Genomic DNA, 15,939 nt, shown 5'->3' on the forward strand with positions numbered 1-15,939 from the left:
GGGTCAGTCTGGTCTGTTCCCATGGGGCACAGGGTTAAGACTGATTTGCTTATGGCTGGGTCCAAACTAGGGTTGCGTAGTGGGCATAAGAACGATGGATTTAACTCCGATTTTTTGACTGGGAAGAATGTTTGCATTGTCAGCATTCCGTCCATCATTTGTTTGCTGTGACCTCAACCGACTCCAAACCAGCGGGACCTCCCTCGGCGCCAGAGGGGCCCTCCGAATCCATGATCGACTCCTTCTTGGCTCCGGTGCACAGCCTCTCAGGGTTCCCACCTGTGAAACCTGAGTTGGATCCACTCCTGCCGACCTCAGCATCAACTGCACTGATTGCTCCTTCTTTGACTCCCTTCCCCGACATCGAAGTGTTACCTTCTCTGCACCAATTAAGGTCTGGAATGGCATTGGTGGATCAGTCCTCTTTGGGCTACCTTCCTCTGCTTTCAAAGGAGCCCCCTGTAATTTTCTCTCTGACACACCTGTTATTTGGTGAGGTGGGTGATCACATTACTGATCTTCCTCCGGAATTTCACTGGGTTTCTGCCTTTCTGACACTAGTGGCCTTGAGTCTTTCCCATCCTGGGTCCTATTTTCATCTCCTCGCTTTGGAGGCTTGCTCAGCTTTTGCGCAGCTTTTGCAGAAAGTTGGCATAGTTCTTGGGCTGCAGCTACCTTCTGTGGAAGTAGTCATTGATATATTTAATATTGGCACTGTGCCTGGCTTCCTTCCAGACAGAGTCTAAAGGTCTGGATGCTTTTGGTAGATATATCTTTTCTGCTACCAGCTCCACCTTACGGTCCCTTAATACAGCTTGTGTTTTGGTCTGTTTTTCTCATTTGCTCTGGTATTAGGTCTCTTGCCTCCTCCCCTCCGTCCCTGATGACTCTCGGGACATTCTTTCTCAGCTGTTCCAGGATGGCCTTCAGTTGGCTATATTACTGATTCATTGTGGCATATACCCACAGATTCTGTTGTGCGGGCCATGGCACTTTTGGTGGCTCTTTGCCGGTGTGCCTGGCTGCGTATCGCTCGGCTGTTCAGTCCGCCTTGGTAGACATGTCTTTCGATGTCAATATCTGTTTGGCTCTCACGCTTATTCCGCTTCAGACCATTTTGGGATATTTGGAGTGGAGCGAAATCTTAATACCGGATTGCCATACCGCCATCTTCTCCTCCCCGTACTCGATCGGGCTGGGAAAGGTCTTCTTCATTCCTGTGTGGACTGTTACAGGACTGTGCCAGTTGGCTTCTTCTTTTCACTTGTCCCTCCATGTGCTGTCAGTGTGGTGCTTTGCCCTGGCAGGTAATTCATACTGCATTCTACCCTGTCGAAGTCAGGTTGTGGTCACTGGTAATACTCTGAGACACGTTTTAATTTCTGACCCTGTTGATGTCTACACCAGTGACTGCACTGTCTTCTTTGCTTTCTACCCAAGTTTTGATTGGGGTTTTAGCATGGTATTGTGTGGATGCTCTCCTGCCTTGGGTACTTTGTATGCCTTACATGTCTTCCTCAATATGTTTTTGATGCCATAGTGCCGCTTATAGGGGACTCCACATGCGATACTTGGTACACCGGCGCAAGTCGAAAGATGGTGCATGGGGGTCCTTCTTGTCCCCCATTTATTAAGTGTTTTTCCGCGCTGTACAGGGGGTTCTTCCCTTCTACTTTGTTGATGCCCTTCTTTGCTAGCAGATGTAAGGGAAGGGGCATGATTCTTGGCCTATGGTTCTGCCCTGAGTGATGTTCCTTCTTTAGACTTTAGCACTTATTGTGCTAGTTCTCATTATAGACAGGCGAGACAGGCCCCTGCCCGCTTTTTCTCTTTCTCTCTTATCTTCCTTGTGGCCATCCCTTGTCAGTATCTTGGCAAGGGCGGCCATCTCGGCCGCCCTACTTCTTCTATACCCCTGCATGGTTTTTCCTCTGCTTCTACCTTACGGGACCATTTAAAACAAGGCCTTCTAATTAAAACACACGCTTAAACCGCACCCAAAATAATAAATTACCTAACCCAGGCCATGTTCTCAAATTTAACACACCCCAGTGCAGTCTTTTATTCCTTCACTTCATCACTTACAATATTTACATTACTCCCTGCGTCCTATTTTTACGCCATCTAACTCAAAGCTGAAGTACAGAACCCTACTGCGCAACCAACTATCCTGCAACCGAGAACCTCTTTCAACGCAAAGCTTACAAAAAGCCCGACAGTCATGTAATCTCCGTCAGCATTCACTTCCTGCTGGCCACAAAACACTAAATGGCAAAACAAATCCCTGAATCGGCGCACACTAATCGGGGTGCCTCTTAAGGCTTCCGCTGACGAAGGAAGGGTTTGAAGAGTGAAATCACAGACTCCCATTCTGTGAACCTTTAAAGAGAAACGGGGAGCCTTTGAGCTGGTGTTTCACAATGCGTTTCTCCCAGCTTCTTTGTTAGTCTCATTATACTGTTCCAAACGTGCAAAAGGGAATAACCTGCGAGATGTTTACCAATGTATTAGCGCATTGTAATTGAAAAAAAATAGTTTGGAACAAAAATGTAACACACACGTCCAAAATAAACTCATAAAATGCCTCTTGTTTAATGTCTACATTATAAAATATACTTTCAGGGTGAAAGTAAACAGATCAATGTAGTTTCTTTATATTCCTGTACAAAACAGAAAGACGTGTAAACAAAAATTATGTGACTTGACCTTGCAAATGAAACCGTGAAACAACAAAACACCATGCAAGACTTTACAATTTGGAATAAACAAAAAAAAAAACGCACTTAACAGAGAGGAAAGTTCAATGTGTGTGAACAAAAGCATTAAAAAAAGAAAACATTTCTTCAAATGACTGGAGAAAAGACCTACTCAACATGTACTCAATATGGGAAGGTATAGTTTTATATAAGATTTTCAAAGAGAATAAACAACGTAGAACTGGGTTATAGAAAGGAAAACTACAGATTGGGGCAAATATTCAAACACACAGTTTCAATAACATACCCTGCAATTCACGGGTACGGAATCCTTCGAAGTCTAAAAAGATGACCTCTCTCTAAAACCAAGCGGCTGCCTGGTCGAAGGCTTTCCTGTGGCGCAAAGGCATGACTCGGCAATGGATGCCCGAGCCCTTCGAGAAATTACACGCAAGGAAGAATTTGCGCAAATCTGAGTTCGACTCTTTCAGAATTTCCGTAAAAAAAGTCCATTCTACTTCCAAAAGTGCATTATGAAGGATAATTAAATCCTGCTGGATACAGTCCGGTGTCTCCCTCGAGCTCAGTTCCTGGAGTTATGATGTTCTGAACTTAAAACACACATGCTCTTTCCCCAGGACATCCAGAGTGCACACAATGGCAACACACAACAATCCACGTGCCCCTATCTCCAGCACACTAAGTGAACAAGCCGGGGCCGTGGGAGATGATTGGCAGTCGCACACAGCTCATTATACAGGCAGCTGAGAACAATCACCGCCGCAGCCCGGAGAAAAACACGGGAAGCAGATGTCCGGGCCGCCGCCTGGTTGTGGGCGGGGCCGGGAAGAGGTGTGTCCACTCCCACTGCCTTGCAGAAGCTTTGCCTGTTGTCCTCCGGTCTCCCGAGTCGTGAGGGAGACCGGAGATGCCGTGCCAGCCATGGCGGGGGGCCCCGTGCAGAAGAGGGAGCCCCCGCTGGAGAAGGAGAGACCGAGCCGCCGCCGAGCGCCAGCCGACACGGTGAGTCCCGAATAGAGAGGTGGGGCGTCGGGGCACATTGCCGGTGCCCGCCCCTCCCCTCCAGGCCGAGACTTTTGGTGCCATGAGGCCCGTGAGTCCTCAACGAACATCGAGTCCCCCGAGCGGGACTCCGCCCATGCCCTGCCGCCGCGGCCCCGAGAGGCCCCCAACAAAAACCAAGTCCCCCGCGAGGGACTCCGCCCATGCCCTGCTGTTGCCCTGAGCCCCGAGAGGCTCCAACCGCGTCCGAGTCCCCCGCGAGGGACTCCGCCCATGCCCTGCTGTTGCCCTGAGCCCCGAGAGGCTCCAACCGCGTCCGAGTCCCCCGAGAGGGACTCCGCCCATGCCCTGAGCCCGAGATGCGAGGCACTGCAGCCAGTTTCACTTTCAGTCATTGAACAGCGCGCACCAGGCAGGGGATGTGCATAGCGCCGGCTGGGCGTGCGCGCCCACGAGGTCCAATCTCCGGCAGGAGAAGCTCATGACAGTCTGCTGTCCACATTCCCCCAAAAGTGATTACATAAGTTGTCGAGCCCTAGACAGCAAAGCTTCGCTTTGCTTTCGTCTAGGCTCGACCTAAAAATGGGGTTTACCCAGTTATGGTCCTGGACCTGGGTGCAATGAGATACAAAATTCAGTGGTCCTAAACCTTTTTTAGATAAGATACAAATCATTAATCCATAAAGTACGGTTGGTCAATTGAGTGGGTGAGCTATGGATACAGATAAATTATAAAGCTCACGATCCTTAGTTCATTAATCATACATCAAATGGGAAAAAGTACAACAAACCAAAACCTGATTCATCATTCAATTTATTATAACTTTTTTTGCTGGTGATACATAAATTTCAATTATAATACTGCAATATTCTCAGACAGAGAAGGTTGCTCCAAGGGGGGAACGTGCGTTGGAGAGTTGTGCTCAGTGTGAATTGGTGAGAAGGAAAGTAAATAGGAATGATAAAAGAAAAACACTTTACATATTTTTATCACAATAGGAATGGTTGTAAATCACCGTCCTGGTAGGCCTAGCCACATTTATGATACATATGGTTGTATTTATCTGGTTCATACAGGTACATAATCAAAGATTTGGCACGATATGGGGCACAACAAAGAAGGGATCTAGGCCTTTCCAAGGGGCGTCGACGTTTCGACCCGGCTTAGGGCTCAAGGGTGGTTGGAAGCCTCGGCCATGCAGGTCTTCATTAGGACAGTGACGGGGTGGGGGAGGACAACCTTGTTCAGAGGGGCTTGGTCACTTACGAGGTAAAAGTTTTGGTCAAGTTTGTTGTACAATAAAGGAGTAAACAAAAAGTCTCTAGTTCAGGGCCAAGGCTTACCCTCCGCGTGGTACGTGACGGGGAGGCCTTTATGAAGCGTGGGTAAGGTGCACACCAATGGTGTGACCGTCGCGGCAATCCCAGCCGGTGATTGCACAAGTTTACAAGAAGAAAATTTATCAAAAAGAGGGTGATCAGTATTCCTACAGAGAAGAGGCAATTATGCACCTCTTACAAACAACACTGATCTGAATTCTCAAATCGTACCTCTAAGTGATTACATCACGCTGTGGGCACGAAGGCCATCATGTTCTACCTTGATTGAATCCAGACGAATAATTCAGCAACTGAAATGTAAAAAAGAGAGGAGCATTAGTCACTCTTCGGATATGGGCAGTGAAGCGTTAAAGAAGAGACCAGACAGGCGTCTCTGATGTAAAAATACCTTAAGTGGTTGAATTCTGTGTGCATTTTCAATCTCAGAGCCGGCATTTGATGAGCGCAGCTCAATCTGCCTCGTTGATAAAGCCGGCTGCCACGTGTGTATGTGCGTGGACGGGCGCACCTGCGCTTATACAAGCATGTTTGGCAGACTAACGGAGGCATAAACGGGTAAGGTCCTGGTCAGGTTGCATTGAATAGAAAGATTCTTGGGCAGGCTGGAAAGGCACAATTAGTGACTACAATAATTATATACAACATTAATTGCAAACAAAAACGGTGCGACATTCAAAATGGACAAAACGTTGCACGGAATGCAAAGATTATTGTGATCAATACATACAAGAAATCATAGACACATATGTCTGAATAGTCATCATCAGTATATACAAGGCATAGTAATTACAAAAAGTCATCACAGAAATAGTATACTACATGAAGGTACCATTCAATTAAAACGAAAAACGGTACATTATATACAATGGTGTGGCCTCATGGGTTGGCAGTGGTGTGTATATACAGAATAAGCTACGGTAGAGCTGAGTGTTCTGCAGAGATACAACAGAGTAACGATGCAATGCACAGGGGCTATACAGGCATGTCAGGAGCATAATAAGCCAGATGGGTCTATGAGTACACTAGAGCCCTAGTGTCTCAATGCAGGCCTGTGGTGCCCGGATAGTGAAGGCGTGAGAGGAGTCAGCCATTGCTTAGGACAGTTACCTGTCTGCTGATGTCCTCAGATTCATTCAAACCCCATGCAATATTGTCCAAAGAGTGTATCCACCTGCATTCACGTTTACTCAATACACTGGAGAAATTGCCACCCCTGGGATTGGGTCTAACCCTCTCTATTACTCACCATCTGAGGCTGTCAGAACTATGTTCAAAGGTGGAGAAATGTTCAAACAAGGGTGCGCCCTTCACCTTGCATCTTATGCGGGTGCAGTGCTGAAGGATACCGCACTTGATTTTTTGAGTGGTCTGCCCTACGTACATAAAACCACAGGGGCAGCAGATTGCATAGATCACTCCGTCAGAGTTACAATTGCTGTGATCTTGGAGTTTGTATGTCTGACCATTGTGTGTGCATTCAGTGATGTCATTGGTCTTATGGCATGCTTTACATAGGGCACACTTGTGATGACCTATGACCGGTGGAAGTCCCCAGAGTGTGGTTTGTCCCGTGGTACAGGTAGGTGGTAGTAATGATTTAACCACATAATCCCTGACATTTTTACCCTTCTTGAAGGCATGTAGCTGTTGGGGGCATGTTGCCTAATTCATCCATTACCAACTGCCAGTGTTTGTTAATGTTTTTTTTTATTGCGTTACTTTTCGTGTTAAATGTTGTGACGCACACCAAACGTTCCTCACTGATATTCTAAGTTTTGGGGACCAACAGAAATTCTCTATGGTTGTGCCAGGCTCTTTTACGTGCTTTTTAAGGAGTCTGATAGGGTAACCACGTTCCAGAAGTCTTGTAAGAAGACCTGCAGATTCAGTGAAATAATCTTCCTTTTTAGAGCAGTTCCTCCGTAACCTCAGGAATTGGCCAAAGGTTAGATTGTCCCTGAGGTTACGGGGTTGATGGCTGGTGTACCTCAGCAGTGTATTACGCTCACTACTTTTCCTGTACAGGCTCGTGTGCAGTTTCCCTGACTCTGCTTTGATTAGGATGTCCAAAAAGTTGATGGCCATTCTGTCAAACTCTAATGTAAACTGGATGTCAGTCGAGCAGGAATTGAGCCAGATGTGAAATAGTCCTAGTTGGTCAGAGCTACCCTCCCAGGTGATTAAAATGTTGTCGATATATTGATGCCAAAATTTAATGCAGTTGTGGTATGGGTTATGGGGGCTCAAGATAAATTCTTGTTCGTACTCGTACATGTAGATGATGGCCAGCTTGGGGGCAGAGCCGGCCCCCATCGCTACTCCCTTGGTTTTCTCATAGTGGTTCCCTTGGAAATAGAAACAATTCTTAGCCATGGCTATGTTCAGTAAGTCAATGATGAAGTCGGTGGGGATCATATGGGGTGCAGGTCTACGGTTTAGCACTAGTTCCATGCATTTGAGGACTGAGGCTTGTGGGATATTAGTGTAGAGGGCAGAAATATCCATGGTTGCTAATGAGTTGGTGTTAATGTCGTGTGGGCGCTCGTCCACAAGTTGTATGGTTTGCATTGTGTCCCTGAGGTAGGTAGGTGTATTCTCAGCTATTGGTTTTAAGTACACGTCAATATATTTACATAAGGGTTCCAGAATAGATCCACAGATGCAACTCCGGGGTGTTTTACCCGGTTTGAGCAAAAGCGTAATTATTGCTTCCCGCACCGTAGGGGAGACAGATCCTCTCTCTAAGGCCTCATTGTGTACCTCTAATAACCGCGGAGCCAGTTCGTCCTGGTAAGTGATGAGTCTGTAGTATTTTCTATAAAATATTGATAGTATGACTATGCCTTCTTTTCACAGACACAGATGCATGAGGCTTCACTATTATTGATCATCACGTGTGCATAATCCAGAACCCCAACATAGTCCTAGGCAGCTCTGTGCATATGTCTAGCATTTTAATGCATCTGTGCAGCTACTGCCTTATGAAATATTATAATATAGTCTCTGTGTGATATTCCAGCACTTTAGGCAGCTGTAGTGTTTAAGTTAACTTAAGCCAGTATGTGCAATGATGTTATCATCTTCTGTAGCTATTGGGTGTACTGCACTATTTAAACTTTGAAATATTGAGGGTGTTGGGAGGTTGGCAGGGGTGACCCAGCTACACGATTTGTTTGGCAATTGTATTATTTTTACCCTCCTTGAGATAATCACAGAATCTGCTTCTCAAAGTAGACATGGACAAATGCTCTCTGGAAGACATACAGTGGGAAGATACAGCTTAGTGCCCTTTATTTTGCATTAAGTTCGATCGCAAATCGTTGGTACATCATTTTGTAGCAGTTTTTAAAGGAAATCCTAATTTGCACTCAAATTGATTTTATGTAGTAGTGCCATGAAGTCCCATTATTTTACTCCTTATTCTGTTGTTTGTGGATTTAAGCAATCTTGAATACGATGTCTAATGATATGCATCATTTACGGGCACGTCTATTTCACATGTAATTGTTATCATAATATTTTTGCAGATATACCCCTAGATTGACTCTTCATGGTCTGGACTAAAACAGTCAACCCCCAGAGAATACTGCGCTCACCGAAAGAGGCAGATAACTTGCTTGGCTGGGGCATTATGGTGGAATGTGCCTCCTCGTTCTGTGTGCCATCAGCTATGAAACTGAACATATTATGATATACAATTTCACACAGACTTTCTTGTATATTAATGGTCTTTTAATAAACTTGCTTTTTTATGTGTTGGAGCGTTCTGTGGCATGTTGGATTTAGCTGTGCCTCTTACCTGGATGCAGTGCTAAACAAGAAGACTTTAATTATACCACTGTAATTGATAAACTGTTAGCATGGGTGAATATTGTAATTGTAATTGCATTTATATAGCGCTTACTACTCCTGACAAGGCATCGTATCGCTTTTTCGGCGAGTAGCACGCTACTCCAGGACCCATAGAGTATTAGTGTTGAATTAGTATAGTGAAACATGCAAGTACATTTTAAGTGGTGGATAGGTTAGTCAGTTATTTGGATTTGGAAGGATAGAAGAGGACAAAGGTTTGTATTTATATAGCGCTTGTTGACGCACGCTATTCAGGAAGCCTACAAAGGATTAGTGGTGAATTAATATGGTGAAATATTAAGCAATTTCAGTGGCGGATATTAGTTAGTTTCTTGGAGTGAGAAGGAGAGCGGAGGGATAAAAGGGGAAGAAAGATTTGCATTCATATAGCACTTGTTAGCCCTGCTGGGTGTTGAATCGCTTTTCTGGCGAGTAGCACGCCACTCCGGAACCCATAAAGGATTACTGTTGAAAATTAGTATAGTAAAAAAGAATATGAAGTAATTTGAGTAGTGGATATGTTATTCAGTTATTTGGGTAGTATATTAGTAAAGTTTAATATGGAATTTGAGAAGTGAACATGTTAGTCTGTTAATTTCGATTGAAAAGGATAGTGGAGGGATAAAAGGGTGAAAGATTTTTTATTATTTTTTTTTTAGGTCTTAGCAATAGGAGGAGGGTTTTGAATGAGTAAAAAGGAGTTTTGGAGGGGAGGACTCAGAGGAAAGAGTTTAGAAAGGTTTGTTTTAGGGATCAGTATAGTAAAAGAGGTGTCAGATGATGCAAGGAGAGGTAGAGTAGGAGAGAGTCTAGAAAGGGGTATTTTGGCAATCATAGTAGTGGTATGGGGTTTAGGATAAATGAGAGAGTGGATGTAGAGGATATATTGATAGATGTATTGGATGAGAGTTAGGGTAGTGCATTGGAAGGAGTAGTAGAAGAAATTTGAGATGAGTCCGAAGGTTGGGCTAGAAGATATATTGAGCGAAGTATAGGCTGAGAAATCTGGTAGTGCATTAAAAATGCTAAATTAGAAGAAAGTGATAAATATATAGATCCATAATTACATTGAAAGTATATAGATACATAAAGGAGGTAAGTATATGTAGATTAAAGATATTGATAGAGGCACAGGATGAGAAATAGGGTAGTGCATTGGATATGCTTTTTCAGGAGAAAAGTAACAGACACACAGATCCAAGTACATGGAAGGTACATAGATGTACAATGGGAGTATGTACATGCAGACCTAAGATGATTTTGATGTATTTATTATCATTAATTTTTTCTCTCAACAACATAATTATTTTACATGCTTATACAAAGTAATACACAAAGATAGGTACATATCTATAGTGAAAAAAAAATGCTTGTATACAGAGGGATATGCTGTAAATTTCTGTTTGCGTATGGTGCTTATGTGGGGAACAGCCCAGTCTTGAGTCGTTTTCTGAAGATAAGGTGGTTGTCGGTGGACCTTATGTTGGGGGGGTTAAGAGTTCCATAGTTTGGCTGCTTGAACAGAGAAGGATGTACCACCCATAGATTTTTTCTTGTATGGTGGGATTTTGAGGCGAGATGCTCCTTTAGAGCGGTGGTTCCTTTGTTGAATGTGTTCAGTGATTTTATTCCTGATGAAGAGCAGTCCAATTCCATGTATTGCTTTGTGGGTGATACAAAGCAGCTTGAACGTGGATCTTTTGGCAACTGGTAACCAATGCAGGGATTTCAAGGCAGGGGAGATGTGGTCTTGCGGTTTGATATGCAAGAGTAGTCTGGCAGCTGAGTTCTGAATCCGTTGCAGTCTTTTCATGGTCGTTAAAGGTGATCCGTGGTAGGGACTATTGGCGTAATCGAGTTTGGACAGAACAAGGGAGATGGTAGCTTGGAACTTGTGTGGAAATCCCAAATTAGGGAAAATTCGTTGCAGCGTTTTTATAGTAGCAAAGCTTGATCTTGCTAGTTTATCCACTTGGGCATTCATCGACAGCTTGGAGTCCATGGTCATTCCGAGGTTTCTTACTTCCTTCGATACTTTAGGCAGTGATCCCAGTTCATCAGGCCATGCGGCAAGCGGGTTGTAATGTTTCCAATCGCCACACGTGAGTATTTCAGATTTTGAAACATTCAATTTGAGATGGCTCCAGGTCACCCTCTGATCCCCGGCTCTGAGACAGCTGAAAATTGGTGATTTTCCAATGCCTTTGGGGCATTCCAGTTGAAGGAGTATTTGCATGTCATCTGCATAGTTATAGCACGTGAGTTGAAATTTATTGATCAGTACTGGTAATGACTTCATGTAGATGTTGAAAAGCATGGGCGAGATGATGGAACCTTGAGGGACCCCTGCTTTTGTGGAGTATGGTTTGGACGAGAAAGGTGTGGTATGGATGACATTAGTTCTGTTTCGAAGGTAGGACGCTATCCAGTCTAAAGCAGTTCCCTCTATGCCGGCTTCATAGAGTCTTTGTTTCAGAGTGTCATGGTCAACCTTGTCAAAGGCAGCTGAGAGGTCCAAGAGGAGTAGCGCAGCAACCCCGTTGCGTTCAACTGTATTCTTTAGGTCATCCCAGATGGCAAGGAGGGCAGATTCAGTGCCTCTTCCCAGACGGAATCCTGTTTGGAAGTTTGAAAGTATGTCATTCTCTTCAATGAATTGTGACATCTGGGTGAACGCTGCTCTTTCTATCAGTTTGGCCAGGAACGGTCTATTTGTAATGGGTCTGTAGTTGTCAAGGTTCAGCTGGTCCAAGTTTGTTTTCTTCAGTAAAGGGCGTATGTATGACTTTTTGAGTTCTCCTGGAAATATTCCAGTAGTTAAGGAATCGTTGATGATTCTTCTTACTGGAGTGGCAGCAGAGGTTGTCACAAGAATTGTCTTGAAAGTTTGTGGCGGACAGGGGTCAGAAGGGCTGCTGGCAGGCCTGCTTGCTTTGACCAGATCCATAAATTCTCGTGTGAGATGTGTTGGAAGGAACGGAGAGGCTTGATTAGAGCATTCTTGGATTGTTGGTTTGTACAAGGGTTAGTGCTGGTGCTTTGTTTCTGTTTTAACCCCTTGCGTGCAGCTATTGGCCGACAGGAGTACTACCTCGCTAGTGCTGCCAACGGCCGACGCGACCCCGCCCATTTTGCGGAAGTGCCGCGAAATCGCGGCCGCGGCAAAGGGGTTAAGTACGATTCCAAAGTGTCTGCTTTGTCTTTGTAATGATTTGCCAGTTTGTCTGTGAAATCTTGAGTAACAGCATGAGTTCCTTCTAGGCAATTTGGTTTGCGAAATTCATTGAGTATTTTATAGAATTCTTTATTTGCACATTTAGCGTTTTGAATTCTGTCTGAATAGTACCTTTTTGTAGCTTTTTTGATAGCAGACTTGTATAATCTGTTAATTTTCTGTAGGTGAAGTTTGTCTTGTTTGGTGTTTGTTTTGAGCCAGGTACGTTGCAGCTTTCTAATTTGTTGTTTTATGTCTTTTATTTCTATGTTTCACCAAGGCGCTTTTTTTCTTTTGTTCTGTTGTGTGGTTTTGAGTGGTATCAGGATGTCAAAAACTTCCTGTAGTCACTCATATAGATTTTGAACAGAATTTATGCTTTCCAGATTTGTACTGGATGTTAGTTGTGTTTCCAAGTGTTCCAAATTGAGTTTGTTCCTCGGCCGATAGGTGGATGGATGTAAGGTAGTTTTAGGTGAGTCGCTTAGCGTTGTTTTATGTTGGAAGGCAAACAAGTGGTGGTCCGACCATGTGACTGGAGTTATAGTTTGAAAGGGACTAGTTCAGTATTAGCAAAAATGACATCTAGGATATGTCCAGCGGTGTGTGTTGGATTGTGGACAATCTGATGCAGGTTCAATGCATCTAGGCCGGTGATTATAGTTTTTGGATGGGTCATATTGGGTTTCTCAAACCAAATGTTAAGGTCACCCAGAACGCATAGGTTGGAGTGTATTGTTATCAGGTTTGAAACTGTGTCTAGAAGTGCGTCTGGGAATGTTGCCTTGCTAGGTGGAGGTCTGTAAAGGAGCAGGAAGTTACAGGAGGAAGACGGTGTAGGATTGCATCTTGTTAGAAGAGCCTCACAATTCTTTATGGAGATTTTGTCAATTTTAGTGATATGTATAGTTTGCCTGAATACAACAGCTAGACCACCTCCTTTTTTTGATATGCGATTTTGGGTGATTATTTGATAGCCTAACGGAATGGCTTCATGCAGGACTGGAGCCATAGCTTCTCCAACCATGATTCGGTTATGAATTGTATGTCTGGTTCTGCATCGGTGAGAAGGTTGTACATGTGATGCTTGTTTTTAGAGAGGGATTGAGCATTTATTAGTAGACAGTTTAGGGAGTGGCCTTTGGTGATAGTGGGACTTTGTTTGGTAGAAGAGTGATCTGTATTGTGTGCGTTTGTAGCAGGTGTGTTTTTAGTGCTGGTATTAGCTGTATTAGGATAGCGATCGTGTAGCTGTTCTGTATCGTGTTCCTCATCCAGCATGCTAAGAAGGCATTTTGATGGGTCTGCATGTGTATGTGTTGGAGATGGTGTTTGAGAGTGAGTTGGAGTGCTGTGTTGCTTTTGTGGTGTAACATTGTTGTGAAGTAGACATGGGGAAGCAAAGTTGTGACGTGTGGCATGTAGCGTATTTTTTTTGTGTGTGTTTAAGGCGGAAGGTGTATGAGTCAGGGGAGGTGGTGCAGCATGTGGGTCATGTTGTAATGTTCTAAATCGTCCAATGGATGAGTTTTACTAAACAAATGCGATTTGTAGGTGCCAGTTTACTGCTTCCCACTCACACGAACTGGCCCTACACCACCAGCCAGAAGAAAGGCTGACTGGTGGGACAAATTAGATTTCTGGGCACATGCAGCTGAAGTGAAAGGGATGCATGATTTGTTCCATTATTTCTTACCACTTATTTGTTTGTTAACCGTTTGTTTTAATGGGAAATGCAGGCATTTTAAAATAGCTGCAACGAAAATCAAATAGTTTCTTTGAAAACTGTTAACTGTCATCTTCGTGTTACTTTCAAGCCGAAGGAGTCTGTCCTGATACCACTTTTATTGAAGATGCTGTGCATGAGCTTCTTAAGACTCGACGCATTCTCAAGTGTTCTTATCCGTATGGATTCTTTTTGGAACCTAAAAGCACAAAAAAAGAAATATTCGAACTTATGCAGGTAAATGTAAATTATTCCTCCTGTTACAATTATTAAACAATGTATGCCTAAATATATTTGATGTGGGTTCCGGGTTTTCGTTTTCATCCGGTATTAGAATGCATAGGTCTTGTGCCTTCTTGAAAGACATATAGCGCCAGCCACACACTCACACAAACCTACATACTTTCTATAAGCATACATGTGTTGTGTACACGCAGAGGAAAAATATCAACTATGGTAAACTTTTGTATAGGAATTTTAAACATTGCTTAATTTAGGCAAAGAATGAAATAAGTTCTTAAAATGTAACCAGACTAAGCTGGCACATTTCCTCAATTCAACCAGAATTTTCTGACTCACAAGTTTAGGGAAAATGCTGTGTTTCCATTTGCCAATAAGAGTAGTTTACAGTTAGTGGATCTGGTGTTTAAAACATACATCATGTATGTACTTTATGACAATCTGATACGAAGAGTACACATCAATTCTCGAGCAGTTACAAGAACAGTAAATATTGTATTCAGAGCTTAGTAGTATGCTCTACCAATATAAAGTATTTATCATGAACAGTAAAATCATAGGAGAAAAATGAAAAACTGTTTTTATTAAGTGGCATTTTATTTCTTTAAAAATTTCACAAGCATAAAAGATAGTACATGTAGTTCAAAAATAGAAAAACATTTATTTACGTTTTTTATTGGGGCCACAAACAATGCAGTAAAATGAATGTTCAACAGATATATCTTCCATAGGCAAACAATAAAAGGTAATATCCCAGCAAATGTTTTATCATTAACCCAATAGGCTTCTTGTAATGAAAACTATCACCCTTTCCATTATGTAAAGTGGGTAAGATGTAGTGGGGGAAACTGAGGGAAACAACTCGCCACCTAAAGACTAGTAAAGGCTAGTGAATATTCTGAGCCATCGGGTACTACAGTTCTTTAGCAACTATCTTTGTCACGTTGCTTGTATTGTTCTTAATGACTGACAGCAGAGTTGCTTTCGTTCTAAACTTTACTCATTGCCCACTACTATTCCCAAGCACCCCGTTGTGCCCTATTATGGAACATAGGCAAAAATGATTGAGCTACCTCCGCTTGTGTAAAGACGTACTGATTCCTTTTGTGGCACTTCAATCAATCAATCAATCAATCAAAGCATTTATATAGCGCACTACTCACCCAGAGGGTTTCAAGGCGCTGGGGGAGGGGGGTCCGCTACTGCTCGAACAGCCAGGTCTTGAGTTGCTTCCTGAAGGCGAGGTGGTCCTGGGTCAGGCGGAGGTGGGTCGGGAGGGAGTTCCATGTCTTGGCGGCGAGGTAGGAGAAGGACCGTCCCCCTGTGGTGGCTCTTCGGATGCGGGGGACGGCGGCGAGGGCGTGGCCGGTCGATCAAAGCTGGCGTTTGGGAGCGTAGAAGTTGAGGCGGCTGTTGAGGTATCCTGGGCCTTGGTTGTGTAGGGCTTTGTGTGCGTGGGTGAGGAGTCGGAAGGTGATTCTCTTGTTGACCGGGAGCCAGTGCAGGTCTCTCAGGTGTCCGGAGATGTGGCTGCGACGGGGGATGTCCAGGATGAGTCGTGCTGAGGCGTTCTGGATCCGCTGGAGTCTCTTCTGGAGTTTGGCGGTGGTTCCGGCGTTGAGGGAGTTGCCGTAGTCCAGACGGCTGGTGACTAGGGCCTGGGTGACAGTCTTCCTGGTCTCGGTGGGGATCCACCGGAAGATCTTACGTAGCATGCGCAGGATGTTGAAGCACGACGAGGAGACGGCGTTGACTTGTCTGGTCATGGAGAGGGAGGAGTCCAGGATGAAGCCCAGGTTGCGTGCGTGGTCTGTTAGTTTGGGTGCGCTGCCTAGGGCGGGGGGCCA

At 44.2% G+C, this 15,939-nt stretch overlaps 1 protein-coding gene across 2 annotated transcripts in view; it reads left to right on the forward strand.

Moving 5' to 3' along the window:
- ANKIB1 (ankyrin repeat and IBR domain containing 1) overlaps positions 1-15,939 on the forward strand; it is a 429,345-nt gene that overhangs the window by 276,927 nt on the left and 136,479 nt on the right. For both annotated transcript variants that reach the window (XM_086941850.1, XM_086941851.1), the window contains exon 15: positions 13,944-14,089. In XM_086941850.1, the coding sequence (XP_086797976.1) occupies positions 13,944-14,089 (146 nt within the window). The remainder of the gene's footprint in view (positions 1-13,943; positions 14,090-15,939) is intronic.

This window comes from Lissotriton vulgaris, chromosome 10 (assembly GCF_964263255.1).
Source record: "Lissotriton vulgaris chromosome 10, aLisVul1.2, whole genome shotgun sequence".
Lineage (NCBI taxonomy): Eukaryota > Metazoa > Chordata > Amphibia > Caudata > Salamandridae > Lissotriton > Lissotriton vulgaris.